Genomic DNA, 27,660 nt, shown 5'->3' with positions numbered 1-27,660 from the left:
CCACTTCTTCCTTTGTTCGTCCTCATTGCAGAGTTCCGCCCCATACTACGCCCTCTGTATAGACCTCACCCATGCTCTGTGTGGAGTCTCGTGCAAGGCACTCGGTTGCTCGCAGAGACGTGCCAAGCCTGCACAAAATCCATGCAAGTCCAAGAGAAATTCCACGCATTTGATTCCACGAATCAACAAACAGGATTACGCTCACAGTTTGGCACACAAGTTCCCTAATCTCTGCGCAAATCATACCAAATATCAGGCCAATGTCTTTTAGTACACATTGGTTCAAGGTGGCCCCTCCTTTGTCCTTCCCCTCCTCCCCTTGCTTCCAGCTCACTTCCCCCCCATCACCCATGCACTGCAGGAGTTGTCTTGACTCATTATGGTTATCACCATCTCCAACCTGTTGCCTACGCATGGATTTGACTTTATGGACACATTGACTTGGTGCTCACCTTGTCTACCCTCATGCTCTCCTCCCCTGATCTTGTACTCAGGTTGGCCCTGATTTATGCTGTGCCCAGCATCTTGAATCCTTGCCCACATTTTTTTGTTCCCTGCAACATTATGTGTTATTGACCCCTGAGACTGCATTTCGCTCTCTCCTCTGCTTCAGAATTGTCCTTGGACCTAGTATGATAGCAACAATTGTTTGTCTCCCCCCCCCATACTTGTTCTCCTCCCCTCCCCATCCAGCACTATCTGAAATGTTGTCAGGCCTAGTACAGGCCTAGTACGATAGTCGCTTGTTTTGTTCCTCTCCCTCCTTTCTCACTCCCCTCGTGTAATATTCCAGCTCTACCAGAAATGTTGTCAGGCCCAGTACGGTAGTCGCCTGTCTGTTTCCCATTTTTCCTCCTATCTGTGGGCCTCATTCCGACCTTGGCGCAAAGGGATACCGGGCAACGTTAAGGACATCCGTGCCGGTAATCCCTTTGCGCCCTATTCCGAGGTCCCTTAGCGGGTCCCGCTATGGGCGCCTGGTTATACTTAGTGGGAGCTGCAAAGGGACCATGGAGCAAATTGCGGTACCGCTATTAGCTCCCCCCCATTCCCATTGAGCCCTATGGGGGCTCAAATGGGAATGGGGATTGTCTTTTTCGATGGGGACTTACCGGTCCCTCCAGGGTCGGAATGGAACGGTAAGTCCCCATTAAACCAGGTCGGAGTCGGACCTGGTTTTGGAGGCAGCCATGGCGCAAATAGCACCATGGCTACCTCCAAACTCGGAATGAGGCCCTGTGTCGTAGCTCTTGCACTATGTGAAATGTCGCCACGGCGAGCATGATAGTTATTTTTACATTCTTGTTGTTCATGTTCACTTGTTCACTCCCTTGCCTGAAGCGCTTTGAAACACACTGAGTAGAGGTGCTATAGAAAGAAACTATCATATCATATCAATAGATAGTCATTTTGTTCTTTCACCTTTTACGTTCCCTGATGGCGAAAGATTATTGTCCTCACATCTTCTATTCATCCTCAAACTCATCGTCATTTAGATTTATTTCAGAACACTCCCAAACAATCACACTAATAAAATAAAAACACCACATTATGTACACATCACTGAAAATATGCTTTCTTTACAGCGCAGGATCACACACTACAGGGTTGACTTTCTAAACTCGCTGAGGCCCATTCATTGTTGCAGTGAAACCATAGGGCAGACTAGTACAGAAGGCCATATGTTACCCTGGCATTTCATTCCAGTTTACCTTTCATGTGTATGGCGGCGTCCACTCTCCATTTACATTAAAGAACACATGACTACGCGTGCACTCTGGGCGGCTGAGAGGTCAGTCTCAACATTTTGGTACACAACTACACCTACAATACAGTGCATAGTGGCCCAGTGTGAAATGGCATGTGGATTACACAACCTGCAGCCACAGGTGTGAATTTCAGCGGGGTGCATTACGCCCTTGATTAATTTAAAGGTCAAAACACTGTAATAGGTAATTAAATTATTATATCACTTAGACATGGAAGGAATCCGATGGGAAGGGTTATTCGAAATGTGATATTAATGATCTCTGGGAGCATGGCAATCTACGTTGTATATGGTAATTACGAAAGGTATAGCAAAAAGGTAGAACATACATTGCCACCTTTAAAACACATGTCCATGTATGTAGATCATACCAAATCACGTATCATGGGCAGCTGGATCTATGCTGTGTTGGGAGCATCCACAATATTGTAAACAAACATGATAAGTTCGATCTGATTTGTATTATTCTTACATTCCGGACGTCTCCAAGACGAGGTCTTCAACACTCCCTGAAGAAGATCTCCTCGAACTTCTCCTAACACCCTGAAGGAAAATAGAGTTATTTTATATCGTTGACTGCTATTTTTTCGTACATACTACTATCACGTGGGTATTGATAGTAATTATGAAAGCATATTTTAATATTTTCATTTTTAGTTCATGTTTTGCTGTTGACACTTACAGATCCATTACAGCATCACTCCTTATCTAGGGGCATATTGCAAGGACGTGCAGGTTTAGAAAATATTCTGCTGAAGCTAGTAAAGTTATTTTCTACCAAGACATAGCTTTGCAAATATAAGAGAATGTGATTAGTTGACTGATCATTTGTCAGCAGTGAAATAAACAAGAGACCTCACATTCATGGAATAACATTGCATTGCAATCAGTGATGCTTAGGATGTAAAAGTTAAGGGCTATGAATATAAATGGTTAAGTTGCTAAACTCATAGGAAGAGCACTTTTTCGCCAGCTTATAACTTTGCTCCCCCTGGAGGAATCCTCACCAAACTTTGCAAAAAAAGTATATGATCAGCGCTGAATTGTTTCGGCAAGTTGGGTGAGGTTTCGTGCAGGGGGGGCAAAGTTATAGGGGGGTCCCACATATTTTTTTTTCTCTCATAGACTGAATGGAGAAAATTTTTGCACACTTCTACAACCCGAACGGCTGGACGGATTTCCACCAAATTTGCGGCAGGAGTGGGGGCTTGGGTCAGAAAGTGTGCTTTTGTGTCTTTGTTGGTTATCTGACCAGTACTTTTGTTGCAAAGTAAGTTACCGACTCCGCCATGGAGAAAGGGGGAATTACCACCCCATTACAAGGTTGGCGGGGCGGTAATTCCCCCTTCCTCCATGGCCCTTCCCCATTCCCATTTTTGCCCCATAGGGCTCAATGGGAATGGGGAAGGCACTAAGTACAGTGCCGCAAATTGCGGCACCGTAATTAGCACCAAGATCCCTTTGCGGGTCCCTACTTTAACGGCTGGTCTACACCAGCCGTCAAGGTCGGGTCCAGCAAAGGGACCTCGTAATTAGGCGCTAATAGGTTAACGGCGCCGCTGCCTTTTACGGCGCCGTTAACCCACTAGCGCCTGGGTCGTAATGAGGACCATTGTCTGTTACAACCCAGTGTCATGGTTGTTATTCTCCCTGGCATCCCACTAATTATCCCAAGACTTCTACCATATTTAAAATAGGTGTGCTCTAGGCCAATTACTTTCCAGCTTTTGGGCCTCATTACGACCCAGGCGGTAAGTTACCGCCTGGGTCGTACCTTTACCACCATGGCGTAAACTACGTTTACGCCATGGTGGTTGGCGGACTTACCGCCCCATTCCGAGGTTGGCGGGGCGGTAAGTCCCCAATCCCCATTTACCCTTCCCCATTCCCATTTTTGCCCCATAGGGCATAATGGGAGTGGGGAAGGCGTTAATTACGCCACCGTAAATTACAGTGGCGTAATTAACATCAAGGTCCCTTAGCGCCATGGATTTTAACACCTGCTGGTGTTAAAACCTCCATGGCGCTAAGGGACCTCGGAATCAGGCGGTAAGGGTCGGCGCTGTTTACGCCGCCGTAAACCCCTTACCGTCTGAGTCGTAATGAGGCCCTTTGTGTTCTAGACTTCCCAACTCAGACTCCATTTTCTGGGACTGACTACTGCCTCCCAGAACATATAAAGTTGCCATTAACTTTATTAGCCTCTGTTAAACCACAGACCCAGTACATAGAATACTGGAAATGATTGCTACTTATCCCTTTTTTTTCTGTTTTCTTGTAGCATTATTCCGCTCCCTTTTCATCAAGACTTGGCTGGTGGCAGTGGTAACTACCCTATTTTTCCTACCACGGTTATCTTAAATAACCTTTGTATTGTTTTAGGCTATCTTGGTAGCCTCGAACTTAAACCCGCTAGACCATATGTGTTTTATTTCGGTTCTAGCTGGGTTTATTTGCCATTTCTTGTTGAAAATATCTTTCTCGTGTTTTACTCTGTGCGCCAGGTTTGGTTCCTTTGTTCACTGTCTTTTCACGGGCTTCTACCCTCAGCCCTCCTTAGGCGCCTGTATGTCTGGGGGGTACAAGATGTGCGGGAGGGGTTTAGGACTCCCTACACAGGGTCTCCTTGGAGACCCATGTCGCACTCTGAACTGATTGGCTGTGGTGACTGTCCCGGCGGGACAGCCACCCTGCTGTGTGATTGACAGCCAGGCTGTGTGAATGGGGTAAAACTGCATAAAAAGCAGGTCTATGTGTCTGGAAAGGCAGAGTCGCCACTGGAACTAAAGAACCGACGAGGAGCTGATGGAAGAGGACCCCTAACAAGACTGAACCGCCCGGTGAAGCACTGCTGCAGGTCCGAATCCTCGCACTTCAACGACAGAGAAGATCCAACCAGTTCGCCCAAACTGCAAGCCAGGACTCCCTCCTCTGGTCAAATTCGCTGTACAGAGCTACAGTGGGCCGGACAGCCAGGAAGGTCGGACCCTGCTTGGGTTTTAGGAGCGCACCTTTTATTTGTTGCTTTGCTCTGCTGCTGGTTTTTTCCCTGGGCAGTGCAAGACCCTCCAGTCTCCCTACTTCATGTCGGTCCGACAGTCGCTTCAGGAACCGTGAGCCTGCAGGAACTGCCAGGAATGTCCGCCTCAGCTACAGCTTCTTCTCCATTTAAAGGTACTGTGCAAATCCGGTTGTTCGTTTCGTTCAGCCGCAGTGAAAGTGTGTGAAATCTTTCTCCAATCCGAGGGCTTGTCCTTCTCTACTCTTTAAACTAACTTTTCTGCCGACCAACTTCGTCCGGAACTCTTGGCAAAGACTTAACCGCAAACTACCCTGAGCTGTGTGATATTGAGCAAAAGACTTTTGTCCTATTGACTTTGGCCCTAAGCCTTTTTGATTGGATTCCATCACTGTAGTTCCTCTTTCTAGATTGCCCTGCTTACTTACCCATTGCTGCTGTTCAATTTCTGCCTAACTTTGTCTTTCCCTCCCTTTTAAATTTCTGGAGTGCCATTTTGCTCCCACTTCATTTGTGAGCTTAACTTGTCTGGAACCTATTGGGAGTGGTGTGGTGTATTAAGAGTGTGATTTTTAAACTGCTTTACTTTAGTGAAATGTATACAACTGATGTGTAAATAAAGGTATATTTTTTTACTCAGTAACCTCGAGTCAGCGTTTGTTTGAATCATAGTAATTGCTGTCATTTGTGTAACTATTGATACTGCTCACTTGCTCTTGAGATAAGTCTGGCTGCCAGCCATCGCTACCACTTTTACTGTGTAATACAGGCTTGTACCAAAGGTGAATTTGTACTGTCACTTGTAATCTTAATTGTGTGTGGTGTTCCCAAAGGGTACCGCATATAATTCTGCCTAGCATGCAGGAACCTCCCGACGTCCTCCTTCTTGTCCCCAAGACTGAAGTTCAGGAACAGCAAGATCTGCCCGAACTGTCAGGAACAACTGCCTCACCTACAGCTTTCTTCATTAACAAGGTACTGTGCAAATGCGGTCCGGAAATCTTTTCGGCCATCGAGAAAGTGCGTGAAACTTTCCTCAACTATGAAGGCTTGTCCTTCCCTAAACATTTGTCAAACTTTTCACCTAGCCAAAATCTCCTCATCTCTGTGGCAAAGACGTAACCGTTATATACCAGAACAGTGCTATCCTATGCAAAAGACTGAACCATTAACTTTGGCCCAGGCCTATTGAGAAGAATTGCTGGTTGTATTTAACTGAAACCGTTTGCCCTGCCCATGAATGTATTTGGGCTGTCTATTCTTATAACCTTGTCTTTTTCCCCCTTTATTAAGTATCTGAAGTGCCATTTTGCTCCCACTTCATTTGGAGCTAAACTTGTTCCTTTACTTACCGGTTGGATTTTTGTGGTTTATTAGTGTGTGATATTGAGCTGCTTATGCTAGTTAATGTTTTCTAACTGACTGAGTAAATAAATGTATATTCTTTTACCAAGAAACCTTGAGTAAGTGTATATTTGAATCACTGTATTAGTTGGTCCTTTGTGTAACTTGTTCTACTGCTCACTCAACTCTTGAGATACGTCTGGCTGCTCAGCCACTGCTACCACATAACTGTGTAGTACAGGCTTGTACCAAATGTGAAATTGTACTCACACTTGTAGTCTTAATTGCATGTAGTGTTCCCCAAGGGTACTGCATGTGATTCTGCCCAGCAATGGACTAGGGTGGGATGCTGGGGGATAGAGGGAGTGGGGTTAGGGTAGGAGGGTGGGGGATAAAGACAGTGTGGGTAGGGTTGGTGAGAGAGTGGACGTAGGGTGGGTGGTGGGTATAAACCGAGTGTAGGGAGGGTGGGAGTGTGGGCTATAGAGAGAGTGGAAGGTAGGGTAATAGGGTGGGGATGTAGAGAATAGGGGTAGGGTGAGATGGTGTTGGTAGAGAGGGTGGGTGTAGGGAGAGAGGGTGGGTTAGGGTGGGATGGTGGGGGCAGGGTGAGTGGCTCCAGATAAATAAAGTGGGGTAAGGTAGTGTGGGTGGGACTAGAGAGAGTGGGGATAGCGTGGGTAGCTGCAGAGAGAATCGGGGTGGGGTAGTGTTAGAGAGAGCAGGGGTAGGGTGTTTGGGTTGCGGTAGAGACATTGTGGGTAGAGATGGTGAGGGTATGTGGGGGTGTGGTGAGCAGGTTGGAAGTAGGGTGGGTGGGGCTAGAGAGAGTAGGGACTGGGTGAGTGAGGGTAGAGAGGGTGGGGATCGGATGGGTGGGGGTAGAGAGAATTGGGGTAGGGTGGTGGAGGTAGAGAGAATGGAAGTAGAGAAAGTGGGTTTGGTGATGAGAGATTGGGGGTGGGGTGTGTTAGGAAAGATTTCCCTTAAGTTCAATTTTCCCTCCATTTGTGAATCAACCAACTTTTTGCTTTTGTCTGAACATCCTAGACTGACTTTTACCAGTCTGCTGTACTCCGCTGGGCTTTTGCTCACCATGTTAAGGGGAAACTGACATGCCCTTCTGACTGTCAGTACTGAAAGACTTTGTTTCCCTTAGTCTTTCACTTTGTTGCCATTTTTTGGCAACATTTTATCAGTGCACAATGTATCTTCCATTACAGTGCGCTGGGGTCTCCTTTTCTTTTTAAGGCCCTAGACACCCTCGAAGGATTCTTGGTGAATGTACAAGTGTGTCCAGGGCAGAGCCGGTGGCAGCAGATACTTTTAAAGCATGTTTGACTCTTTTCAATTGTCCAAACCGAGTTTACCGCATTTGGCCCAGGACAATGGCCAGTGCCTAAAATGGCCATGCCACAAGGTCCTTTGTTCTGTCCTTTGGCCATTTTGTCCCTTTGCCTTCTCCAGGTGGAGCAGATCTGGGAAATTCCTTATTTGGTCATGCAGACCCCCGCACAAACTGAAGCTTTCGCGGGCTTCTGCATGCCTTGTGTGTGTGCGCCCAGGATGTGGGCTGGAGCTGTCTAGTTCTAATGCATATCCTGGGTTCCAGGATGTCTGGTGTGCTGGATGACTGGGACTACCATGGTCTGTGATTGGTCCACGTCTGGGATGGCTGAATGTGAGCAGATCTCCTATTTCTCTTTGCTTTGGCGCAAAGGAGATTTTGGATAAGAGAAGGCACTCTAGACCTATTCCAAGTCGATCTTCTGAGTTCACACCGAACTTAGTAAAGGACCAAGTATCCTGAACCGAAGAAGCAGATCCGTGGAACATCTGGTGACCCGCTGGAAGGTTTGGCACCCTGACCCCACTGTTGTCTCATAGGAGCCCATGTTTCTCATTGTAATTGTAATCGGTTCTTTATAAAACGCTTAATACCCAGAGGTTTCTAAGTTTAGACCTGGGGATCGTACCTGTGCTGCTCTGCATCATCTTGATTCCAAGACAAGGGTGTTGCCCCTGAGCTATCTTCGAGACATCGGTCACAGAAGGCCTTCACATACTTGACATTGGTCACAGAAGGCCTGCAAGGGTGCTTCGACCCGTTGGAGTAGTGGAACTAACTATTCTCGGCACCTCCTGCTTAACCTGCAATGAGCCTCTTCGGAAGTGTTCCTGGACCACCCATTGAACTGACCAACTCATACGGGTCCTTTGCCTTGGAACCACCGCCGTCTCTGGACTTTTGGACCTGTAGGCTCTTGGTAGATGACACTCTCCCACTGAGTTTCATACACCTAGCATTTCTAGGTCTGGAGTTAGGAGAGTCGGCCTGAACCCAAGCCTATGCGGTATCTGTGTTACACCGCTGTGGTGATGAGCTTCGTGGTGCCTTGCTGCTGTGCCCCCCTGTGCCCTAAGATGAGCTGCAGTGGAACTGGCCCAATCCCTTCACCAGAAGCGGAGAAAATGCCACTGTCCACAGACTGAGACACCACAGACTGAGGTCCAAGAACGCAGCCCCTGAAAGCCGGAGAGATGCACAACTGCTGGACTCGAACCTGCAAGTGAACTGGATTTGCCTGGCGAAGTTTGGTCTGGACTGCGTCAAGGGCCAGTGATTACTTGCAACATGTACCGGTGGTCTATGGCGCATCCATACATTTTTACGCACAATTGTCCTGCAAGGGCCACTCACCTTTGTAGGGATAGTTGGAACTACCATCCTATTCCCGATTCCTGGAAACAGCTCTGTGCATTTGTGGAGACCCTCCTCAAATAACGGAACTCTATTCTTCATCGGCTTAGCCCCCTTCCTGAGATACTACAGCCCCTTGAAGAGATGCGTTTTTGTACTTAACGCACAATCGAGTACTGCCACGCTGAACATACTTTTGAGCACAAAGCTCCACATTTCGTAGGGCTTGAACTGCCTATTAGTTATGGTTGAGACTCTCGAAGAATTGCCTAAACTATATTTGCATTATCTGACCCTCTTCTGTCACAGGTTGTGGATCTTTACTTGTTGAATATTCATGTAGGCCAATAGTTACTGTATATATGTTCCCTACTATAGTGTTGTGTTAGTATTGTTAATATTACTGTGGTTTTTTCTTCTGTTTGAGTTAAAAGGCCTTTAATAAATGTATATGTATTTTTGATATACACACCTGAATGAGAGTAATTTGTGTGTGTGTTCATTGTGGACTTTCAATCACCCTTACCCCTCCTGAGACCTAGTCTTGACTGCCACCAATGCTACTTTGATTGGTCTGACTTGTCCAGAAGGTTACCCTGTTCCAAGAAACTAGGCCGGCCATTTGAACCTCTGCCCACCAGGTCAGAGTTCAGAAATCCATCTTACCACTTATTTGAGCATGCAGCATCCCGTGAAAACTGCAACTTTCATGGGCTCCAGCATGTTACATGTGCTAGTGCCCAGGAAGAGGGTTGGGACTGTCTGTTCCCAATCCACACTAATGACGCCAGTTTGTTTGTTAGCCATGAATGACTGGAACCACCATGGGCCACAATTGGGCCACGGCTGGAGTGCATGCAAGAGAGCAGATCTTCCATTGGCTATCTGGGATATGAGCGCAAACCGAATCTCCTATTTACCCTCGCAAAGAGCCTCTCCAGAAGTGTTCCTGGGCCATCCAATTAACTGACCAGCTCGAACGCAGGGTATCGCACAGGAACACTGCCATCCCGGGTTGAGACTCGAGACTTGGGGCATCACTAGCTTGTGGTCCTGGGTCCTCTTGTTGTCCTAGCTCAGCTGGATTGCGATTTACGAGAGTGCAGCACACTTCAAGCATTACCGGTCCCTGCGTCGCCCCACTCTGGTGACCATCACTGAAAGTGCCCCCAGTTCTTGTCTACTGTGTCCTGAGATAAGCCGAACCAGCAAAATATTTTTCTTCCTTCAAGGGCTGAGAAAAAGCAAACGTCCCATCATGGATGAGTGTCCGTACCGCAGCCGCTGAGAGCTTGAGCACATTCACACTGCAGGTTTAACACCAACAGGTGAAGTGGGTTAGACTGCCAAAGCTTGGTCCGGACTGTGTCGCGGGTCGGTGAGTACTTTTCTAACTTACTGGTGGCCCCTTGGCACATCCATTCACTTTTACACACGAGTGTCCATCAAAAGATACTCACCTTGGCTGGGATAGCCTGCACTCCCCAGCTATTCCCGAACTCTGAAAGTCACTCTGAAAGGGTAGACCCTCTTCTAGGAATAGGAACGTATTCTTCATTGCCTCAATCCCCTTCCTGAGCAGCTACAGCCCCCTGGAGAGAACACATTTTTTGCTTACGCACGATCGTGCGTTGTTAACGCACAACTGTACTTTGAATGCTAGGCTCCTTTCTTCGTAGGCTGGACTATATAAGTTATGGATTGTTGATGAAGGACTGGCTAAACTGATATCTGTGTTGATTTAACCCCTTTACTGTTGCAGGTCGTGGTTAATTTCTCCCCCCATCATCAGCCTTAGGCTAATCACATTATTGTATATAAGTTAGATGGTATATGAACGTTTGTAATATTGTTTCTTTATAACTGTGTTTTAATTGTGTTTTGATTATAAGGCCTATAATACATGTATAGAAGGTTCCTCTGTATCACTAAACTAGGGTGGCCTCCAAAACCTCTGCCCACCAGGTCAGAGTTTAGAAATCCATCTTAACAGGGTGGGTGTGGGTTTTAGTAGAAAGAGCTGGGGTAGGGTATGTGAGTAGGGGGAAAGAGAGTGGAGGTAGGGTTAGTAGGGGTACATAGAGTGGGGATTAGACAGGTCAGGATAGAGAGGGTAGAGAGGTATCAGGTAATATTAGCCCCACCAAAAATATCGCCGTATATATGGTCGTCGGGAACAGCCATGGCGATATTTTTAGTGGGGATAATATTAGGGTTTTTTGGGTGTGGGGGTTGTGGGGGTGTCCCCCCGCAGGTTACATGCATCAATATCATCAGAAAAATATGGCGATATTTTTGTATGGCAATATTTTTGCGGGGATATTAACACATGGAACCGGTGGAGAGGGAGGGGTAAGGTGAGAGTGTGTGGTTGTAGGGGAATGAATGGGTGGTGTTAGAGAGAGTAGCGGTGGGGTGGGTAGGTGATGGTATTTAGTTGGGGCAAAAAATATGAATAACAAAGCAGCCTCGGCAGGACTTGTCAAAAGTAGCCCAAAATAAAAGAAACAAAACCCAACCAGCACATGTAATGGGGGTTGGGTGGGTGTTTGGATGGGTGTAGAAAGACAGCTTCAAGAGAACAAAAACAAATGATCTGCTGTCAAAAGCATCCCAAAAATAGCGCACATGTCTTCGAAAAATAGCCCACAATACCCCATTATGAAATCACTGTGCAGGTGGGAAATGGAAAGCCCAGCACACGACTTGCTTCTTACAAAGCTGCACATTGGAGCAAATACTGTCAGGGACTTCTCATTGGGTAGAAATCAGAGGAGTTTGAAAAAAGGGATTTGTCAGTTTCATGACATGGTATTTCCCGTTGCTATGCCAACCAGATATTTTCGTTTCAGAATCCCCATTCCCTCTTTCTCTCTTGTGCAGCAATGGTTGTGGGAATTCTGTGGCAGAAGCGCCACAAGGATTCCCCCGAAGCCAAAAAGGAACAACCATTCATCAGAACCCAGTGTTAGGCACAGGAGTACCATTGGCTTTAATACAGGCGTTTGCCATTCCAGAAGGAGGGAACTTCTTTAACCAGAAGTTGATTTGGTGTTGGCATTCGGAGATCTTTAGACCACATGCTAAACCGCTTCTGTAGCCAGAGGTTAATTAAAGTGCCATCTGTCTACGCAAACATCAGAGGTGCTGTTTGATGTACATGATGAAAGATGGAGGTGTCAGGGAGTGCTTTTGCAGCATCACCTGTAAGCCTCTGAATGGTAAATTGTAAAGTTCCTATTTTACAGACGTCCATGCCATACGAAGGAAACCATGTCTCCAAGCAAGCACCATCAGTGACAGAGAAATAAAACACATACTCACATACACATTCAATCCCTCCTGCTCAAACCAGGTACAATTACTACCATGTAAAGTAATAGAGCAACAAGCCTGGTCGGTAAACATGCCTGTCCTCCAAGGGCCCTCTCTGAAACGTTACTTTACAAGCACCTAATCTGGAATGAGATTAACATGAAGGTATTCTAAAGAGAATATTGCAATTGTATTAGAAAAAAAATAGCGTTATCGAATGGGATTTACCGTCATGGTGTTTTCATTTTCCCTGTATTGGTCCCTCAGCACTTGATCGTGTCTCGTAATGACCTCATCGCACTGAGCAAAGAAGAACGCTGCCTATAACACAAACATGACATAACAGTCAGAGGCGTGCTACATCTATTCCTAAATCAAATGATTTTAATCTGGTTTCATATTACAATTTCACACTGGTTACTATTCAAGTGCAAGAGTTTAAAACAGAAAACCCAACATCGTATTATCACATTGTATAAACACTGGACATTTGAAATACTTGGAATAAGATTTCTTACAATTTCTAGTCATATCATAAGCATAACAAAATGAGTTTTTTGGGCAACACTTCATAACAGATTCCTCTAAGTGCTGTAACATTAGCTGTTATTATTAACTAAATTTGTATTTATAGTGCTTAATTCATACGAACTTTTCACAAATATAATGTATCATTCACCCGACATTAGTTATCATTAAAACATTAATACACAAAATAATTCATCATACACATTTGAAATCGCTACAAAGTTTAAAACGCAACCAATCAATACACCTTTAAGATACACCTTTAAGTTACTAAACATGAATGACATCAGTTAATGATACTCGAGTTATCTTTGTCGAAAGGATGAAAGGCTGAGTCGGCGCTGCTGGGCTTGGAACTTGCCACGAGGTGGCTGAGTCTATGGGCCTCATTACACGGACAGCGGTAAGGGTTAACGGTCACCGTTAATGGTACCGGTGACCGTTAACCCTTACTGCCTTACTACGAGGTCCCTTTGCGGGTTGGAGAATTTAACGGCTGCTTTTTGCAGGCGTTAAAAACCAACCCGCAAAGGGACCAGGGAGCTAATTACGGTACCGCAATTTGCGGTGCCGTAATTAGCACCTTCCCCATTCCCATTATGCCCTATGGGGCAAAAATGGGAATGGGCAAGGGCAATGGGGGAAGGGGGAATTACCGCCCCACCAACCTTGGAATAGGGCGGTAATTCTCCTTTCCACCAAGGCGGTGCCAGTATTTTACCGGCATGGACCAAGGTGCTAATAGCACCTTGGTCCACCGCCGTCCGTGTAATGAGGCCCTATGTCAGAGCCGAGCGCTTAAGCCGTGAGCTTTCCCTATAGTTTGTGCAAACGATTCGTAATTATGTATAGAAGAGTAATGATAGACATTTTGGCAGAAGTTGTGTTATTGAAGACCATTTCACATTATTCATCATCTTCTACGCAAATTATTCAGATTATTTTTATTATGATGAGAGGAATGGGAGGCAACAAATCTAAGAAGAAATGTTTCATGCATTGACTTACAATTCACCTTAAATCAGTACTCCACCAGCGGTAATCTTGGCAATATTCTGTTTGTGTATTATTACCAGTGCTATGCTATTATCAAGTGCGATAAAAACTTCCAGTGGTAGAATCATCCATCGGTAACAATAAGACTGGCGGAACACACCTCCTCCTATTGGCTTCATCTACAGCAGCTTAGCACGATATCGCCCATGTAAATAATATATTGTTTGATATTGCTTTGCAGGAAAACATGCGACTGACCTTCATGTCCAAACACACAATACGGAGACCAACTATGCCACTGGCACACAATAATTTAAAATCCCGCCAAATATACATACAACAGAACCTCTACAACCAACTTAATACCACCACCTAGGCCAATTCACCTTATCGCCACAGGCACACGACCATGCCACCCGGACACAAATGCCTCTTTATCAGTCATGGGCAGCCTGCAGATGTTTCGCTTACTGCTCCCATCAGCTCCCGCCATTGAAGACAATGGTGGGATGTCATGGGCATTGTGGCCTAGTGCATATCAGAGGGGCTATGACTTTCCCACCTTTGCTCGATGCCCTCCACACAGACCACCTAGAAACAGACCTGCACAAAGTAACCAGGTGCTTCCGAATAACACACATCAAAACATCAGGAAGCAATCTTGCATTTTCCCTCTCTCCCTACTAAACTAAACCTTCCTCTCTTTCAGATCTGCCATTGGGCCTGGAGACCATGCAAACGACAGCAGTGTTCCAGCATGTAGCATAACAGATCTAAACTGCACATCCTCTGCAGTGCAAAGCATTTCTCTGTCATCACTTAAGTATTCAGTGCCCACCCCTAACATACACTTTAAACAGAAGTAGGCGATGATGGTCTCTGTGTCGCTTTATATTTCCAATTTATAGCTGATCTTCGTTTTTACTTACATAAATAGAATTATTAATATCAGTGAAAAAACTTTGTTAAGGGGACGTTATGGTTAAGTTGCGCTAATAAAAACCTATCAAATTCAGTGCAAAAACTTTGTTACAGAGACAATATAGTTACTTTACAGTAATAAAAACCTATCTATATTATGGCTACAAGTAAAACCGAAAACCCCCAGAAATTCACCAGTTATGGCAAGCTAAGCAACCATAACTTACGCCACCACCATGCACTGCTAAAACTAACACCCATGACATCAAAGATGACATCACAAATGTCACCACCATGTCCACTGGTACGCCCCACCGGGATGCGACGTTGTTCAGGACACATGCTGCCACAATGAACCTGCACACTACTGGGGCGCATATAGTAGCTGCCCACCAGAGCGGTCAAGGGAGCGGAAACATGACTTGAGCACTCCGAATGTGCGCTCCACTATGCCCCGGGTTGCAATACGGGCTGTGTTGTATCTTACCTGGGGTGGGGTGGTGGGGTTCCGTATTGGCGTCATCATGTAGGTGCTCAGAGGGTAGGCACTGTCCCCTCGGGTGGTGATAATGGTTCTCATTAGTTGGGTTTGTGTATTTGTCTGTGTGTGACATGCATGCATGTCCACTGGCATTTGTACTCACCGATGAGCCATGTGTTGCCATGCCTCCCAGCTTCCAGCTCCCGGTGCAGGGCTGACATTCTGAATATGAAACTGTCATGGGTGGACCCTGGATAGTTTGCATAGACAGAGGTGATGATTCCCTTGGCATTGCAAACAACCTGCACGTTGATGGAATGGCAGTGCTTGCGGTTGCGATAGATGTGCTCAGTGGCCCTAGGTGGACGTAGGGCCACATGGGTGCAATCAATGGCACCAAGCACTTTGGGGAAGTGGCCACCCCGTAAAAGTCCTGGACCACGACCTGCCTTTCTCTGGGTGTTCTGAGCATGCATATGTGCCTGCGGACTGAGGGGCGTGTAGTCATGATTGCCAACACCTGGTGTAGGCAGCGTGACTGCTTGGCCTGTGAGACGCCCCCAACTATGGCAGTTGTCCGCTGAAATTACCCAGTGGCCACAAAATGCAGGACATTGACCACCTTTTCCAAGGGGCTCAGTGCTTGGGTGCACAAGGTGGGTAATGTGAGGTCATCCTCCCACTCAGTGACCAGGTCTAGGATGATATGAGGTGGAAACCTATACCTGCCATAGACCTGGTCATCAGGCATCCAAAAAAGGCTGGTCCAGGGTAAGAAAATGCAGGGCCTGGCTATCCTCCTCCTCCTGCGGTGTCCCACGATCACTGCTGCGAGAAATGGGACATTCATCGTAGCTGTATATGCTTGTTTGTTGTTTGCATGCATTTCTATGCTGCACGGGGTCGCTTCCGCCTGCTTTCGCGTGGCAGACGTGTTTCCGGCTTTGCGCGTCTTTTGGCGTGGGTGGGTTTGCATTGTTCAATTCCATGAATAGACGGTTTTCTGACAGGTCAGCTAGGTAAAGGTTGAACAATAGGGGAGCAAGGACACATCCGAGCTCCAATTCCTTATAAGTAGACATCTCGTTAGTAGGAATTCCTACACTGCTCAACCTAACCTGAACACTAGTGTCGCTGTATAGTTGTACTACAAGGGATAATCATTCCATTAGAGATGTTCCACTTGACTCAAATGCTGCAGCCCAATCAATACAGTGGGAATTTAGAGGATTATGACAGATCTTTTCATTCTTAATCAAGGTTTTTAGTGTCAGAATGTTATGAGTTGTTACCCAACCTGCACGAAATCCCATCTGGAAACAGACTTACATTTTTTCCTTCATCTGCCCAACTCTCGATTTCTTTTAAAAAATATGGTGGGAAATGGGAAGAGTCTCAATAAAGTACTGAGTCTGAAGTGCCAGAAAATCCTGAGTGAAATTGCCATATAGACTGCATGTATTCTACGGTGATTACTATAGTGAAAATGCTCTTATTCCAATACATTTTTCAGGTTTGCAAGGACACTAAGAATCAGGAAAACTTTTCATATCCGTGACTTTTACACCACCGGTTTCTCCGTGTCCTGATGCCTTCGGGCTTACGGCGCGTTATAAGCTCATAGACATAGACATCTGTATCCACTTGTTGTTTTGTTGTTGTTCATCGACTCGTGAAGAGTTTATGTGCTTTGTTATGTGATGTATATTGTGAAAAACAATAAAATGTGTTATTAAAAAAAAAAATATTGTGGTGAATATTTTGCAAGGCATGTCTAAGAGTGCTAATCATCCACGGTTACTAGGGTCTAATCTCACCTTGTTGTTATAAAATGGTATCAATATCGCTTCCCTCCATGACTCCGGTCTAGTGCCTTCCTCCATTATTATTAAACTAATGCGCCAATATCGCAGCCCACATCTCTGGGTCCCTCTTTAGGACCACATTGGCAAGTCCATCAGGGCCTGGGGCTTTGGATCCTTTTAACCTGCATGTGAGCGCGTGGATATTTACTTTGTCATACTGCATGCCAAAATCACCGGGCCACAAGCTGCAGTAGTCATCCTGAATTATTTTAGCATATTTTTGTTCAGTACATTTCACCCAGTGTTCTTCATTGATCGGGTTAGTGATTTACCACCGTTAAACTGATTTAGAGGATGTCATAATCATTTAGCATCACCTTGTCTCTGAATCATACACGTAGCTTGCCACTGTGCATTGTTAGCCGAAAACCTCTGTCTTTTTTCCCAGTTATTATGTTTATTCTTTAATGATCTAGTATGTTGTTTCCTCGCCTCCTCGTGCTCGCAATCTTGCTTTATACATCTTATTTGCTGCCTCATCACTCTCTTGGTATTTCCAAATATCCTCATTGTATACCGTACTTTGCCTCTTAGATTCTTTAAATAGGTAATGTTCACCTATTGATAAATGTAGGACACTAATCTGGAGATCAAATGAACTATTAGATTCAAAGACATATCCTGTAGTTGCTGTATCTCCTTTTGATCATAACTCAATATGTTTTTGCTAATAGCCTTTAGATTACCTTCTGTCCAACCTATTCTATTTCCTCCACAATTCATCTCTGTGGGCCTCATTACAAGTTTGCTGGTCTGCAAACAATGGTACTGGTAAGCTTGGCGGTACCTTTGTTTCCGGACCGGCAAACTACGAGTTCTGCGAGCAAGAGCCTTTCAGCCTGCCAGGTCTGAACTGGCGGGCGGAACGGCACCCCGCTCGCAGACCTCAATGGATGCACCGGCACCATTCATGAATGGTGCCGGTGCATCCGTCCTCCCCATTCCCATTGAGTCCAATGGGACTCAAATGGGAATGGGGAGTAATTTTTTCTGACGCCCGGCAATGGGCAATTACTGGGTCCGCCAGGGCTGTAATGCCCCGGTAATTGACCATTGCCGGGTTCCCGGAAAATTCATGACGCCGACGCCAGCCGTGCCAGTATTTACCGGCACGGCTACCACCAGAGTCATAATGAGGCCCCATGTCACCTATTTGACATTCTCGCTCAAGTAAAACCTCTTCAATTAATGTCAAGGTGACTATTGCCTGGTCACTATAATCAGTTAACTCAACAGACGGCTGCTTCTCACTCTCTCAGAGCTAGGGAATTGTGCTTCTCAATCCACAAGCTGGATTAAATCTTTTCTATCTCACAGGAAATCCTTGGTATGCTGGGAAAGTGCCTCATCAAAACGAGCTACCATACTCTGCGGTGTCACACAGAGAGCTTGCATCCCGCCTACACTCTTCAACTTACATGTTAGACCCCCCTGTAGTCTGTTAAAGACCCGGGGGATCTTTTTCACAAACTATGGAGATGACACCAAACTGATTCTAGAAATCAGCAGGGATCATGACACAGACACCCTGAACCTGAACTCCATCTATGGTGTAATCGAACATTGGATGACCGAAAATTGGCTCTGTCTTAATGGAGCCAAAACTGAATTATTGTTATTCGGAAGCCCCTTGGCCACAGCCAAACTGGGGAAGGAACATTCATGATTCAGCATTAAGGACTGCTCCATCCCAGTTATTGGAAAAGTTAGGACTCTGGGTGTTTTTCTTGACTCTTCCCTTGGTGCTGAGACTCAGACTAGTTATATCTGGAGGAACTGTCACTACTACATAAGACTTCTTAAGAATATCAAGCCTTTTATTTCTGAGGTTATCTGTTTCTCAGTCGCTTGAGCCATAATTATTTCACATTTGGACTATTGCAACGCATTAATGTTGGGGGCCAGTAAAAAATGTTTGCAACAGCTTCAAATCCTTCAAAAAGATGTTATTCGCATCATTAAGGGCATTCCCAGATTGAGCACATATCATCTGATAGGCACTCTTTACATTGGCTCCCCATTTTTGATCGAATTCAGTTCAAGACAGCTTACATGGTGCATAAATGCCTCTAAGGCAAGGTACCCGCCTATTTGAAGACCCAGATTTCATTATACAAACCCGGGCACACTTTACATTCCATCAATGTGGGACTTATTAACACCCACAAATCCAAAAGATCCAAGGGTTTAGGAAGGGTCTTCCCTGTATTGACATTGCAGGTATGGAATTCCCTACCAAATGCCTTAGGTTTGGATAAAAATGAGAAAACATTTCGATCATCACAGAAAACCATATTTTTCAAATAAGTATTTCTCTACTCCTGCTAGGTTGATTTCTCTTGGTCTAGGAATGAATCATTCTTTGATTCATGTTTTATATATGTCAGTCTACTTTTGTTTTTGTGAACCCAGATGCCTGCAACAAACAAATAATAATAAACAGATAGGAGCCATGCAACCTTGAAGGAGTTTCATTTTATGACAAAATATTCCAAAGTTGCCATTTTAGCCCCAGCTTTCCATGTGTGATTCCCAGGATGGTCTCCTTGAAATCTTCCATTCAACATTACAACGTTCCAATCTTTAAAAATGTTTGATCCCTCTCCTACCTTGTTTATTAACTATCCTATGTCTCACAATGCTAGTATCCTGTCTATTCACAGAGGAACTGACCTGTCTTTTATTCAATGCGATGCGCGTTGAAGTCTTGCAGAATTAACGTAACACCGTTTCCATTAACATCATGCCCACTGTGAAGCCATCATGAAGTATGACACAGACAAGAGATTTCAAGTTGAACAAAAGAATATTTATTAACTCAAATGACAGGATGGCCGAAGGCCTAACTTGCTCTATGCTGAAGTGGGATTTTGCTACCTGAATAAAACTAAAGAAAGTCTGAGTCAAAGAGTTCAACTTCAAAGACAGCCACGAACCTGTCTGTTTCCAAAACCTATCCTTGTCCTCAAAAGTCAAATTAAACATTGGTCAACAAAAGGTTCTGAGCTTCTTCCAGCTTGCAGCTTTCTTTCAGCTTCCTTTCCTCCAGTATAAAACAGATCCACAACAAGTCTCAAAGTTGTCTTTTACAGGTTCAAGATGATATAGGTTGTAAAAACTCTTCAGGGTTCCCTGCCCCAGGTTCCAAGCATCACAGTTCAAAACACAACAAAAAGGGCCTTGAGGTTCTGTCCTCAAAGACAACCAGGGCAATTCATGAAGTCTCAGGGTTCCCTGCCCCAAAGACTTGTAATTTATCACAATTCAAAACACAAAAGAAAGGGCCTTGGCGGTTCTATTTGTCGCCCAATTCCATTCACTGCTAAGTTCAACATGCAGTGATTTCTGCTTAATTATACGGTTCGTATTCAGTTTGGTGTTCTGTGGACCATGGTTTGGCATAAGGTCTTGTTTTCATTCAGCCCCCTATGTAATATTCATGTCTTTCACTTTAAACGAGCTTCCCAGTACTCAGAGACTTTGGAAAATGTTCTGCTTTAAGATACGTGACCACTCTGATGCATGTTCAACAAGGAGAAGAGTCTTGGACCAGAAACCTTCGAAAATGTGCTCTTCTGATACATGCAACCACTCTGCTACTAGCTACAAAGTATTTCAGTACAAAGGAAATGTTCAGTCATTTGCGCTTCGAGCACTGGCTTTCTTATTTCATAGAAACGGACCGGCCTCTTTAGTGTCTCTCCTTGCAGTGTGAAGCACACGAACAGCAGCAGCTTTTCCTGCCATGGGTCCAACTTCAGCCCCTTTGACACCCCTGTGTCGGCTTCTCGACAAAGGGGAACAAGCACTTTGAAAGGGAAAATGGTGGCCTTTCCACCCGGCTATGTCATCTGCCACCAGTCCACTCCACTGAGCTCCTGTTCCCATGCCAGGCTTTCTCAGACCACCTCTCCTTGTAGTCCTTGGCGTCTCAGCGTGCTGTGCACCACAGACTTTCCCACAGCAGTTCCCTCCAGCGGCTCGCCTCTCTTCCAACAAGACTCCCCGCTGAAACACTTTTGTACGTGCGCAATACAAATAAAATATCATCCTACCATACCATAACGCACAGACCTCCCTGTTGCTGCTCTCTGTGTTCCTTTCTCCTTCTGCTTTTATTCACCTGCAACCCTCTGACAGGTTGCAGGTGTGCTTTCTCAATCAGCCTTGCCTTAACATGATTAGGAGGACATGCGTGACCTTCATAACACCTTGCAGGTATCTTCTTCGTCCCAGTACCAAAGTGGTGAAAGTGTGTGGTGTTCATTATTCTCAGTTGCCTCTTCCTCATATTGGTACTGTCAAGTGTCCCAAATGGGGAATTCAGAGGAGGTGACTTAAAATAACCCATAAAGGTAGGGGGAGGGTTAGGTTGGTTGTCACTAAGAAAAGGGGGAATACCATGTCTCGCCTGAGGGCATCCCACTCCCAATCATCAAGGAACCTTCATCCAGGTGATCCTCCCTCGCTTCTCCACCCCCACAGTCATGATCCAAAATGTAGTGGCATTTCCCTGGCCGCGTGCGCAGTGGATCCAAGTGGGTTAGGAGTGGGTACACCCTCATGTTTCTCACATACCCATCCCCAATGTGGGTTGGACTGAGGTGCGTCACAGGGGAACCGGGAGAGGAATTCTACGTTAGCTTGCTCTTGGCCTTTTTGGTGTTCTATTGTGAAGCAATACGGTTGAAGGACCAAGAACAATCACATTACCCGAGAGTTGGACTCCTTTGTTTGATCAATCCAAATGAGAGGGGAGTGGTCTGTCACTAAGCGAAACCTGTGACCAAATAGGTAATACTTTAAGTGAATTATGGCTCATTTGATCGCCAGTACCTCTAACTCAATGACTGAATAGTTTCTCTCTCCGGGGAAAAAGCTTTCTGCTGATGTATAGGATGGAAATTTCAAACCTATCCTAGTTTTGTGACAGAACAGCTCCTTGCCCCATTAAAGAAGCATCAGTCTGGAGAATGACTTCTTTGGAAAAGTCGTCCATGCTTAAAACGGGACTCTGGCATAAGGCCTGTTTCAAGTTTGTATAACAGATTTCATCCTCTTCGTCCCACCTGATCTTTTGGGGCTCAGCATTTTTCAACTTCTCTGTCAGTTTGGATGTTATACTAGACACATTTGGAATGAATCTGTGGTAGTACCCGTTTACTCCCAAAAAGGTCCTTAGATTTGTTTTTGGAAGTTGTGTGTCCAGGACGTCCCTCACCTTCTCCTACTGTGGTTGAATGGTGCCATTACCCACAAAAAAAAGGTACTTTACCGCTGTGTAGAGGAGTCAAGTACCCCACCTAAAGCTCTGCCCCCATGCTGCCTATATGTTGGGAGCCAGAAATTGAGACACGTGCAGTACCAGTGAGGATGCCTGTACCGCGGAGAATCTTGGAAACAAGGTATCCATTGAGAACACCCTATAGGCATTCACGAAGAAATAATGGCCTTCTGTATAAAGTCCCGGAAAGTGTAACAATGAGTGAAAGAGAAGACTGGTGATGTCATGCGAAGCAGAACTGACGCACCCAGAAAAGATGCACGGTGCAAAACAACATAGACATTCTATAAGGTCTGAAGAGGAAGTGTCGAAGATGAGCAACATTTCGGGCTCGAGATGGAGATGCTCATGCTATAGAAACGCTGGAGTGAATGCAAATCAGTTTACACTTGTACAGACGCAGTAACACAAGTAGACAAAGTGATCTTAAGGCTGGCTATGTAGTGAATAGTTTGCGGCGATGGACAAATGTATATACATAGAAATGTATAGAACCTGGATATTCCACAGTGCACTTTAGCAAGGCTAGAAACCCTGTGATTGGAACAGGTTTTTCAGTGTGGCGCAGTTGGAAAATAACTAATGGCGAAGGAGAATTTCAAGAAAGGCTTGGCTGGCCCAGCACCAAGAAGTCGAGCCTGGCTGTCCATCCAGTAGTTACAATGAACGTGAGAAAGAAAGAAACTTCTGTTTGAGGTGGAATGGAAAACACTGAAGGCGTCAAGAGTTCATCATTTAATAGTATTAAATGAAGAAAAGAGCTTGAAAAAGCAGTCTCCAAGTCACATGGTCAGATCAAAATAGACATTGGATCGAGCTACCCCGAAACCAAGAAGATACTCCCTTTTATTCTCAGGCACAAAGAACTTCTGTAAGGCCAAGTTCAAAGCCTTAATTGACTGGCACACTGCAACAGTGATGATAGATGTTGGGCTAATTAGGAGGGAATGCATGATCACGCCGATGCACCATGCACCTGGAGTGGTAGCATGCGTGTTGCTAGCGTGTGGAATATTCTAGAAGGGTGTAAGGGTGCCAAACCAATGGTAGAGGGCCACGTACCAAAGAGTCTTATAGTTTGTGTAACCAGTAGAGTATTGAGTATTAGTATGACACGGAAGATGGCTTGCACTTTGGATGGGCTTAGTTGCCCACCTCACAGTAGAGACCCAATGACTTCCCCCATCAGTATGGGCGTATGCTTAGATGTTCCATTTAAGCCTATCACATCCGCAGGTAGGTTTTTGTAGTTTGCCACGTACTGTGACGTCACTTATGATGATTTCACTATAAAAGTTGTGTTTTGTATAATATGCGCTGAGAGAAATCGAGTGAATGTCCATTGATGTCCGTTGTAACTCCCTGCTTTAGACAATTGCAAATAAAACAGACGTTTCACCAACTTCCTGAGTCAGTTTGATTATTGATTTTTGAGTAAATTCTGCATCCCCATCTATCTCTAAGTACTGCTAGCTCATCATAAAGGGCCCTAGGTATATGGGTTCATGTGGTAGCAGATATAGGATGGTTCAAGATCCATCGACCCAGTAGGCTTTTAAGGGTCTCAGAAATATCGGATGTCCTCCATCATTTCGTTGGAGGACGGCAAGGCTTCCTGCGGATAGCAGGCGGGAACCAAAATCTTGCAAGGAAAATGAAGCAGGTAGGTTGGGTCTCTCTTTCACAGAATTCCCCTCCTGGTTTCTACAGGCAGCTGTGCCGACCTAAGGCTAAGGTGGGTGGTTGAGGAGTAGACGATCCTGAGGGTCAGGAGCTGAAAAGCGAAGGGTGAGTAGATTGAGAAAGGTGGAAAAATAATTGTGTATTAAATGGGGAAGTGATAATGGGGAGAGAGTAACGGAGTGTTGGTTGTGTATTTGATTTAATGACGAAGAGCGTCAAGTAGAAGTATTTAGTTGTGGAAGAGGAGCGATCCATAAAATAAGCCCACAATCCTACATCAAGGGGCGTCCAGTAGGAGTTGTTTTAAAATCTGAATGGATATATAGGCTACAGACAGATAGATCTGTTAAAGAAAACAATTCACACTCTGATCAGTGTCATTATTAGGGGCGAGAAGAGCCACGAGGAGCGTTGGCACGGATATGTGGGGCCGGCCAGTCTGTCTGTTTGTATATTGTATGTGATGTGTGTGTTAAGGAAATGATGAAAAGTCGAAGAGCAACCACCAACAGATTGTGGTAAAAAGCTGAGACTGGATAATTTATTTATTTAGTGTCAGAGGTATTGATTGAATAGATAGACTGAAGTAAAGTGAGATATAAAGGTTTGGAGCTGCGAGGATTGGTGCACGCTCATATTTTATTATTTTTCTGAAAAAGTATTTTCTGTGTAAAATAACAGTAAGTATTGACAGTCGAGTGTGACTAGTCATGATGGAGGATGTTACTCCGCTCATGCACCTGTGCAAACAGCTGTCAAAACACGCACCCAAGCTTAAACTATATAGTGCAGAATGGGTTAAGGGCACGGTAGATAAAATGTTCATGCCATTTCCACAAGGGGCATCACTGGCAAAAACAGTTTTACAACACATGATCACATACATGCATGCTGCATACACGGGAAAGCAGTTGGAAAAAAGGTTACCCAGCCAAGAGCTTTGGAAAATGTACCAGGAGGAACGGGAAGACCTGCCTCCTGAAGACTGGATGCTTTACCAGTTTAAAGAGGGGGTTGTTGAGTCTTCTGCTCCCCCTACCGCGCATGAAGTAAATGGCGATAGTACGAAAGATGAAGGATTGTATTCATTAAGAGAGCTTAAGGAAGCTACAGGATACATTAATCCAACATATGAGCCACCTGCGTATAGCAGTGACGAGAGTTCAGACCAAACTCGAGAAAAGGATGTGATCTCTAAAGTCCCACGGGACAAAGAGAAAAGTGAACGACCGAGCATGACTCTAGATGTAGAATGAGAAATGAAGAGATGGAAAGGAGAAAAGGAGAGAGCTGACGAGATAGCGCTCATACAGAATGAATGAATGGTCAGTCAGATATTGCTCAAACTCGATGGGAAGAGCATCAAGGAAATTCGGCAAGGGGAAGATCAAGACAAGCAAGATAAAAAGACAGGGATTGAGAGAAAACATTGAAAGAAGACGAGTCTAAAAAAAAGAGTAGACTAAGGTGAGAACAAATGTATCAGGAAGAGCAGTTGAGAAAGGAAGAAAGGGCAGAGGAGCAAAGAAAATATGACAATAGGCAGAGGGCAATCGAAGAACGAGACAGGCTAGAAAACAAAAGAGAAGACGAGGAAGAACAGAAATTAAGAGATAAAAGAATGCAAAGATGCAGAGATGACGAGCTGCGTAGGGCAAATGAGAGGGGAGAAGCAAAGAAACAGGAGGAAGAGAGGGTTAGAGAAGAAGCAAAGACCAGAAAGGCATTTGATGAGGAGATGGAACGAAAGAGAAGACAGAGAGTACACAACATTGATTGCATTGAGAAAGAGCTAATGAAACCAAATCCAGTAGTAGCATGGAAGGACATAGAGGAGTTCTTCCCATCACAAGAACCGATGCCAGGGCCCTCCAGGGTAAACCTAGAGGAGGATTTTGAGATAGGAGACATAGGAAATAAAATTGCCAAAGTCTATCAAGAGATGAGGACAAAAAGTGAATTTCCCAGTCACAAGGCAAGGAGGGAAGCTTTTTTAGTTTCGAGCAGAGAGCTTTGTCTTTGGACAGGCTAACTCTAAATAGAGATGAGAAGGAGGACACCTATACGAGTTGGAGACAAGATATGTCAGACGAAGAATGAGAAACCTTCTGTGGGGGGGGGGGGAGGTTTGTGTGCTCCTGAGGGATGTTTTCAGACAAAGAAGTAAGGTGGTCGGATTTGGACCTACCAAAAGAAAGAACACCAAAGCCTATGGCATGCACATAATGATCTAAAGGGTGATCCCATAGTGAGCAGAATAAGGCCATTGCGAGGAAACAGCGATCGGGAACCATTGGCCCTACTATGGATAGGCAGACGATGGAAGCCGGTTGCGATTTTGAGATTTTACAGTTTCCCTTGTTAGAAAAAGGAGAGGCCATACCACAGTATATGTGGGGATGACAAATCCATGGATCGGTTCCTGTTGGTCCCTAGACAAACCAGGATTAAGGCTGCAGGTAGATCTAGTAAAAAGCAACAAGCAGGTGCGCAGGAGAGAGGGAGTCCCGACACCTTAACTCCAACCATTGTTAAACCATACCACAGTATATCCTGTGGCCGCAGATGGATAAGGATAATTTAAGATGTAAGCTCCAGAGTCTGACTTCAGGCGTTGGAAAATGGATCTACAAAATTATAAAAAATGACAGGAGGAAACACATTAGCTATAGGGGACATCAAGGGTCTTCTAGCATCTATCCTTGGGGAGAGGGCTGACGACATATGGATGAGAGCAAGCTATCTGAGTGTCACAGCACAGAACACAGTGCATGATGGAGTACCATTTAATAATTCTAGAGCGGCAGTCTGGAAAGCGCTTAGAGTACAATATCCTGATACGTCAGCTATGGGCGCTATAATGGCACGTAAGATACAGGAAGTGGAGGATCTGCTTACTTACATTCAACATTTTCAAGAGCAGTGGTGTTTGGAAACACAGGAGCCGTATTGAAATTCTATACCTGTATTCTATCATATAATATGTCACGTGTTGCCAGACCAGGTGCCAAGACAGCTCAAGAATCTGGTGGGTATAGAGGCAAAACCGTGGCCAGAAATACAGCTGACCATTGCACCCCATTGCCGATTGTTGCAAGAGAAAAATCAAAAGAGAGAGGATGCTAGGAAGATCGAGGAAGCTAAGTTAGTGCAGAAGAAACTGTCAAAATATGCTATAGAAGGGTGATGTTGACTAGTGGAGAAGGGCCAGGATTACAACAGACAGCAGGTATGCCGCTGGTGAATAACCAATGGCAGTCTGATCAAGGAAGGAACGGATTTATGCCGAGGGGCAGATGAGGCTTCCATGGGAGAGGAGGCTTTCAGAATAATCAGGGAAACTTTCAGAGTGAACAAGGAGGTTTTCAAAATAACCAAGGTGGTGATTCAGGCATGCAGGATGGGCAAGTTAGGAGATTCCCTCTGGTATGTTGGACATGTGGAATGACAGGGCACATCACGCAAACATGTGGGAGCCAAGGGTATGTGCAGAATGGGCAATTCTCAAGATGGGGTAACAGCTTATTCTTCAGCATATAGCCCACAATGCAGGGACACGTTCACCCAATGTGAGACAGTGTATCAAGCACAAGTACATCAAAAACAACAGGCTTTGCAACCACAGCACGCACCATTGAATCCGCTGCAAGGGCAGTCTCAGCATGTGCCCTTGCAAATACAGCAGAGCGCAAACACAGGGCAGCTATTGGCTCCTAGAATAGGGGGTGTCACTGTCACAGGAGAGAATCCTTTCA

The 27,660-nt window shown here is 45.2% G+C and overlaps 1 protein-coding gene across 2 annotated transcripts in view; it reads right to left on the bottom strand.

The window, feature by feature from the left end:
- Nucleotides 1–27,660, bottom strand: part of LOC138511073 (coiled-coil domain-containing protein 158-like) — a 1,302,957-nt gene that overhangs the window by 379,664 nt on the left and 895,633 nt on the right. For both annotated transcript variants that reach the window (XM_069626572.1, XM_069626573.1), the window contains exons 8-9: nucleotides 12,376–12,468; nucleotides 2,241–2,311 (exon numbers count right to left, since the gene is read on the bottom strand). In XM_069626572.1, coding sequence (XP_069482673.1) covers nucleotides 2,241–2,311; nucleotides 12,376–12,468 — 164 coding nt within the window. The remainder of the gene's footprint in view (nucleotides 1–2,240; nucleotides 2,312–12,375; nucleotides 12,469–27,660) is intronic.

Source organism: Ambystoma mexicanum, chromosome 6p (assembly GCF_040938575.1).
Source record: "Ambystoma mexicanum isolate Mex_15411 chromosome 6p, UKY_AmexF1_1, whole genome shotgun sequence".
In the NCBI taxonomy this organism is placed as follows: Eukaryota; Metazoa; Chordata; class Amphibia; order Caudata; family Ambystomatidae; genus Ambystoma; species Ambystoma mexicanum.
This window is presented reverse-complemented; position numbering and strand designations above follow the sequence as displayed.